This window comes from Oryzias melastigma, linkage group LG4, assembly GCF_002922805.2.
Source record: "Oryzias melastigma strain HK-1 linkage group LG4, ASM292280v2, whole genome shotgun sequence".
Classification (NCBI taxonomy): Eukaryota; Metazoa; Chordata; class Actinopteri; order Beloniformes; family Adrianichthyidae; genus Oryzias; species Oryzias melastigma.
In genome coordinates, this window is record NC_050515.1 from 17,573,276 (window position 1) to 17,580,874 (window position 7,599).

At 36.5% G+C, this 7,599-nt stretch overlaps 1 protein-coding gene across 1 annotated transcript in view; it reads left to right on the top strand.

The window, feature by feature from the left end:
* The window catches only part of LOC112150792 (contactin-associated protein-like 4), a gene marked incomplete in the record, with an annotated part of 92,739 nt that overhangs the window by 8,229 nt on the left and 76,911 nt on the right, over nt 1-7,599 (top strand). Inside the window, 1 exon segment of the mRNA XM_024279274.2 lies at nt 1,723-1,836. Within this exon segment, the coding sequence (XP_024135042.1) occupies nt 1,723-1,836 (114 nt within the window).

A 7,599-nucleotide genomic window follows, 5' to 3' on the forward strand; every position in this document is an offset into this window, starting at 1 on the left:
GGAAAAACAGGTTCTGATTGAAGAAGGTGAGCTGCTGTCGAAATGGTTGCTGACATTGAAAATCAGTTTGTCAATAAAATCGACAAAAGAAGACATCATGCTGTCCATCAACCTGTTCCTGCATCTATCTAAGTCTTTCCTGAAAAGAGCACACAGCTGTCATCAGCTCACAAACTGAATTGTTCTTTCCCCGTGGCCTCACATTGAAGTCCCACTTCGATCAATCTAAAAGTGTTTCCTGTGGTCTTTTAATTATGAAAATGCAATTTTTATGCAAAATCGAAAAGCATTACAACTTTAAAACTAAAACGTGCCAAACAAGGACCCTGGAATGCCATAAAGAAACAAAGAGAGACAAGATCTGGCAGAAAGCCCCCCTCAAAAAAAAGGAAAAAAGAGGGATTGCTAATATTCAGAGAGGCAATCAATGGAAACGTCAACAGCTGTGAATGATTGAAAACTGAAATCTGGTGTGCAGTGAAAGGAGGAGAGGTTACAATAACACAACAAAAGTATCACAGTTAGGATGGGACATACAGCTGTGAACAGTACGCTTCATTTGAGCTGGAAATATCCCAAAGGTTTGTGTGATTGTGGAGAAGGGGTATTAACACGAGAATATGTACTGTGTCATTGTACACAGTACAGAGAAAGCAGGGAGACAATAAGAGAAACCTTAAAGACAGGAGATTGTGAGTAGTCGGGTTGGAGGGATTTGAGACTTAAGGTACCTTTGATTGTTTATTAAGTTTTTAGTGGATTGCTGAAACGAATATGTTGCTTATTTATTTATTTTTTCATTGTATCAGTTAGTACCAAACTCTGACTCCTGCACAGTAGGTGGCTGACATTAAAACCATAAAATTAAAGATTGTTCTTAAATTATATATATATATGTTGCTGTTGTTCACATTTTGGCTTATATACTGTATGTCAAATGTAATTATTTTTGTGTGATTACCATTTTACTTTTTTGTGGGTTTTCCCCAATTTTTTAATTTTCGCCTTGAGCTAAATATTAAGTTGAAAGAGTTCAATTTTAATTTGAAAATACGCATTTTACTCTGCTTGGAGTAAATGCATTTGAAATAATGTTGGCTCTAAAAGAGATTGAGAAGGCTAAGAAAATGGAATCTTTGAAATAAATTTATCTGAGAGCAGAATTGTTTATCTCCATAATGTTACTTGAATAAAAATATTGTAACATATCAGTGTAATTGTCTCATTGGCTTTTACATATTGCATTCCCACAGGGCCTTATTTATTATTTTTTTATTTTAGATTTTTTGCCAAAAACAAACTTTGGGCAAAAATATTATGTGTACAGTTGAGTTTCATTGGATGAAGTCTAGCCACAGGACAGAGAGATATTACAGTAACACTGATAGTACATGGGCTCCAAAAAGACATTTCCCTTCCATTCCACAGACTGCATGGATGTTTTAACCACAATAAACTGATAAATGGTCACTTTTTGATATTGAAGCTCTTTAAAATCTAATTTGTTGTCTTTGACATTAAAATGGGCTGAAATAAAATTAAAAAATGAGTTTATTTTTTTTCTAAGTAAGCTTAATCCTTAAAATTTCACCTTCCTCTGAGGGTATGGGCTGGAATTGATTCAAGCTCAGACTTTCACCAGTAGAAAATATGATTGCACAATGACCTTCAATGAGCTTGTAGTTTGAAGTTTTACTTCTTCTGTGTTTTGTGATTGATCAGCAGAAGTTTGTGACAAGCCGCTGGTGTCCAGTCTGCCACCATTGTCCTTCAGAAGCTCCTCTCAGCTGTCCAGCAGCCATGGAGCAGCTTTTGCAAAAGTCAACAGAAGAGAAGGTGAGGAGTTCTTGATTTGCTTCCCAAGTCGGCTGTTTCTGCCTTAAAATGCCTTAAGTTATGACTCAGATGATCAGAATGAAATCTCTCTGGGTTGTTAAGTAGGGTGTAGGAAAATATCCATTCAGTAAAATATCGCAATACTTTATTTGGCAATACTTACATCAATTTAAAATGCTCAGAGGATATTTAATTAAATATTTATAAGCAAATTTATTTATGGCAAAAATGTAGCTCAGTGTCTTACTTTTATTTTCCACTTACTAAACCCAGTCACACTGCTTCATCACTCTGAAATCCCACCGTATTAAAACTACTGGTTCAACCACATTTAGCAGTGATGGAAATAAACAGCACTTCTTTTTCAACCATAGATATGGAACATTACTGATTGAGATGCATTTTCCTATGTTGTAAAACATTTAGTTGTGAAAATCAGATAAGTTGAGTGTTGGAAAAAATATTTCTTAAAATACCAAAGGAAAGAAAAACATGAATTTGGGGAAAAGCAATTTGTATAAGAGATACAGTTGCAGGGCTCATTGTTCTGATTATTAAATAAAATATATTTCAACAATATATATGTGACAGGTGTATTAATATGCAGTTACAATAAAAAAAAGAGGTAAATACTGTCTTTGGTACTGTCTTGGAATATATTGCAATACCTATCATATTGTGACATGTATATCGCTATATGTATCATATTGCCACCCTCTTGCCAATTTACACCTCTTTTCTTAAGCATATTGTTTATCTTATTACTCACAATTTCCATCACATTGTGGCTGGGTGTAAAAATATTGATAGAATCGGGTGTGTGCTGAGTGAAAATGTCATGACATTGCAGCTTGACAAAGAATAGTGCCACCAAATGACAAAAAAATGTTGTTGTATTTAACAATTAGTTTTTTTCTTAAGTTCACGATCCAACATTTCAAGTCAACTAAAAAAAAGGTAAAAATGAAATGTTTTCTTGTAATTCATTTTCCTACTACTTGAAACTTTATTTTCACCAAATTCTATTTTTCTCAAAAAAAGGAAAAAAAAGTTAAGTGAATTAAGGTAACTTTTCTCTGAATAAAATTTTTTTAAATAACTTTTGCTGTACTGAATTTTGAAAGGCTGTTCACGGACATGTAAAGCATGCATAATCTATTATTCTTACACCAAACATTCTACAATGTCTATTAGTGGAAAAATACATTATTTTATTTTAAAACAGATAATTATATTGATTCTTTGTTTTAGCCATACAGTATATCTTGACAGAAGTAAAAAATGTTTCCTGCAACAACTGATCCAAAATGGTAAAAGGTGCCGCTTATGAAATTAGCATTCATGACACGACTACGAGAATGACTGAAAGTGCCATCTTGGTCTCAAACAGGCATGGAGGAAGACAGAAGTCCTTTGTACTTTGACTTTCACAAAGATATTCAAAGTTTTCTCACTCAACATTTACTTCTCTTTTCTCTGTCCTTTCCTGTCACCCATAAAAAATATATTCATTCAGTTAGAGTTGTTATGCATAGTTAACTTCACATTTTGCCGACTCCATACGGCGTGGGCCACAGCTGGCCGTTCCCATCCATGTCATGCATTTCTTTGAAGCTGAATGACCTCATCAGAATTCTTAACATTTGAGTGGTGTGGATCAACATGATGTACATTTGCTCTGCAGTCAAGCTGACATAAATAATCTTAAGTTTTCCATTTGCAGTCTCAGCATTCAAATCACTCACAAACTGAGCAGAAACCAGGAGTTAATGATCACTGTTGCATGTTTTAACCCATCAAACTACAATTTTCTTAACTATTTGGTCAAAAAGAGTTTTCAATTATTTGCTCAGACTTCACAGTTATCACTCTTCTCTTTTTTTCCTCTGACTTTTTTCATTTTCTTGGCTGTGTTTAAAGCTCTGAGCAGTTGAGAGGGTCAGTATGTATGCAATCCATAAAAAGTTTTGTACCATTTAAAACTGTATGCACTTGGTTAGTTGTGGGCTAAACTTTCAAGTAGCACCTTCAGGCGTGTGCATTGGTTAGAACAGGCTGAGGAGAACGCAATGTACCTTGACCACATCTTTGCCTTTTTTTTGTCTGAGATTTGCTCCGAGGCAGTGGTGCAATTCCCTTGGTACGAGAGAATCTGTGCCTCTGCAGAATTTCTGAGTGCAAAAATATCAGTGGAACAAGTCCACAAAGTGTATTTTACAAAGGCAAGCAGCTATGTTTCCAAAAATCAAACCAAGCAAACAAATCCAAGACTCAAAAACCACCCCAAGAAATATATACTCTGTAAATCACAGTGGGTCTTTTTCACTTTTCTAGATGCCAAAAATAATGTCTACAAACTTTAGCTTAAAGACGGGTTCAGTCACTAGCCATTTCTTTTGGAGTTTAGTATAGCAAACACATCCTTCATTTACAATTTATCTTCCTAGAAATGACACTTTATCTGCATTTTTTTCCACATTTTGTTGCCTAAAGTCATTGTTTGGTTGTCCTCTATTGCCTAAGTGTAATTGTAATTATCCATTCCTATCAATGGTTGCTTTAAAGGCATCGTGAACTTGAAGCCATAAATTCTGATTCACAGGTAAACTGTTTTCTTGGCTTTTTTGAAATGTTTTCGTGGCACTTTTTTTTATTATAAAGGACATTTATGTAAAAAATACAGATTAAAATTTGATTCCTGAGTATTTCTTTATTAAAGTCGTTGTGAATCAGGAGCAGATGGAAATAATGCATTTTGAAAAATCTTGTAACTGTGACATAGAAGCTACAGTCAGCAGGCCGCAAGCTCCCAAGATTTAAATTGGAATCATTGCTTAACTTTATGTTTGTGTCTCAATTTGTAATATAATTTAAAAGAATAAGTGTATTTAAGGTCTTTCATACGCAAAGAATACCAGCTTCTTCACAGTGAAGAAAAGGCCATTTTGAATATCATCAGATGGAAGATCAGATGTTATTAAAGCCATGTCACACTGCTGCTATGTACATTTTGCACATGTGACAATTGGTCAAGTGTGAATGCACGTGGAAAAAGTGAGAAACGTCTTAAATGTGAAATTTTCCCTGATGTGTCACGAGCGAACCACTTTGGAACCATAGAAGTACGGATATACTTAAGCCTGTACTTCATTCAATTTCTTATCTTTGACATTCGGAGCACTGGGCAGAAATCACGTTGCGTGACCCATGAGCCCTCGCGAGGCCTTGTTTTAATAAAATAGTCAAATTCCCTTGGTCTGCACTAAGTCAGAGCGGTTTGGCACAGCCCACCGGAGGGGGGAGCTCTGCCGAGACGGGGGACCCCTGGGGGGATTTGCAGCTGGGTTCGGCACCCGGACACTGACCCGACCCCGTCTGGCTTGTCCAGGTGGTATAGACATAGTATGATGTATCATGAAAGACCAAAATTACATACGTAAACAATACTTTAAATGTCAAGAATCTCGTCAAATTTTTCTCCTCTTTCTTCCCGATTACATTTTTTTTTTTTTTTTTGCTCATTCACTTGGGGACTGGCACTGGTTGGACTCTCTCTCATGGTGGCCTGTTAATCCCATTAAAGCATCACAGAGCTGCCTCCAACCAGAGCTCCACATCTTACTGTACATGGCCTGTTTGGCAGTCTGCTGCACAGGGAAAAAAGAGGCAGGCTGCCCCACACTTGAATAATTCATTAAGCTAGGAAGTGGTCTGGCACTGAGAAGTGTTAGTCCTTCACACCATGCTGTGGTCCATAAAAGACTGGATCAAAGCCAGTCAGATGAGCATTGGCAAATACCAGCAGAAGCTCTGAAGCAGAAGGCTCTGACTTAAAGGTAATGACAGAAAACTAGAGCACAAACGCCTATTTTTAAAGAGTTGGTTTATACCAAATATTTAAACCATTGTTTATCCAACACGCAACTAATATGAATCCTAACTTGGTTAGTGATTGACATGATGGTTCCCTCTGATTTTAGATGACTGAGCTCTCTGGATATTATTAGCAAAAGCAAATGACAGTAGCTACGTGTTCTCAAATTACAAATCGCTCTAGAAAGTAAATCTGTGGTGTGAAATGTACACTTTAGGACACAGGATTTCCTAAAACTTTTAATCTAAATGTACTGTACGTGTGGAGCAATCCTCTGGGCTGTGGCAGCCAGAGAAAAACATGCAAATGGCATTCGTTGTGAGTCTCCAAGGATGTCCAAGAAGGATTCAAATAGTGAAATATTTGTTAATTTCTTCACGAGTAGGAGCTCCTTATCTTTGTGTCGCTGGAATTTTAAACATGTTCTTAATACTGAGGCGGCTGCACCCTGCCCCAATCCATTTGTGGCTCAGTTTCTGTGAGTGAAAAATGTGTTTTCGGAGGTTGGAGACCGATGAAACTGTGCTGTGCATGGTTAGAGACAAATAATAGAATCGGAAATTCAGGTGTCTGCTTTCTGCACCAGTTTTACACAACACTTTCTGCTGGTGGTGCAAGAGTGTTGTACCATGTGAAGTTCATAGTTTCATTTTGGACACATTTTGAGATCAAACTTCTTTGGAAAATTTTGCAGCAAGGATGGAAAGTGTCAAATAAAAATTGATATTTAACTACTTTCTTGAAATGCGGTCTCCACTTTAACCATTTACAATCCCTTTTCTTGACTCCTTGAGTACATACCAGCGCAATAGCTGATGAATTAGAAAAAACAAATCAATAAAAAAAGTAATTAGGAACTCTAAAAAAAACTCTTAAAATTTCATTGAATGGCAAATCCTTAGTGTTCCCCATTTTCTTTCTAAAACTCCCAAATCTCTCTGCTCTCTACTTCTTTAGGTATTTTCCTAAGTTATTATTTTTTTTAGTAGACCTTTTAAAACTCATTGTTTGAATTATTTTGGTTTTCAACGTTTCTTTTCTTTTATTTTTTTATTGGCCGTGCGATGAACTGGTGACCCATCCAGGGTGTACCGTCTATGCCCAACAGTGACTGAGATAGGCTCCATGAATGTTTTTTAAATGAACGAAAAACTATTGTGAGTGATAGAGTGTGAGCAGGTTACTGGGGGTGCTCAGGTGGACACATGACACCGAAAAGGCTAAACACAGAGATCCTGATCTATCACAATTTTAATAAACACTCAAACTTTCCTTATACATTTCCTCCATCATGAAGAAAATATGGTACCTGAACATGTTAAACACCAAAAACACCATTTGTGGGTCTTAAAGTTTTGCTCTTTCATTTGCCATTTCTACAGTGTTCTCGTAGGCAACTGTGAGCTCCATGAAATACACAATATGTTCTGACTCAAACCATAACACCAAATTCGGTCGGAAGTTAGTGCAGGAAATTTCCAAAGGAGCTACAGACTGGCATCTCAAGTCTCAGTTGTCCATCTCTACCTTCATCCAACAGACCAGTGACTTCTCAACAGGCTGCCTGTGTGCTGCTTTTCTGTCTGTCACAAACAAATACCATTACCTGCTTTCTAATTCACTTTGCAGCATTTATCTGCCTTCAATATCTATTGCTAAGCGTTTCTGCGGTTGATTAAGCCTTGATGCAAATCTCGCCTGCTACAAGCCTATTTTATATCCAGACAGAAAATGCTAAAGTGAAGCTTCCCTGAATCATGATGGATCCTCACCTGTCCATGTATTCAAATTCTAGTGAGATAAACAAAAATACTAACAAAAATGTTATTCTGCCTGCTAGTAAACAACTTTTCAAGATCGTTTCTTTCTATCATATCACATCCACTTAT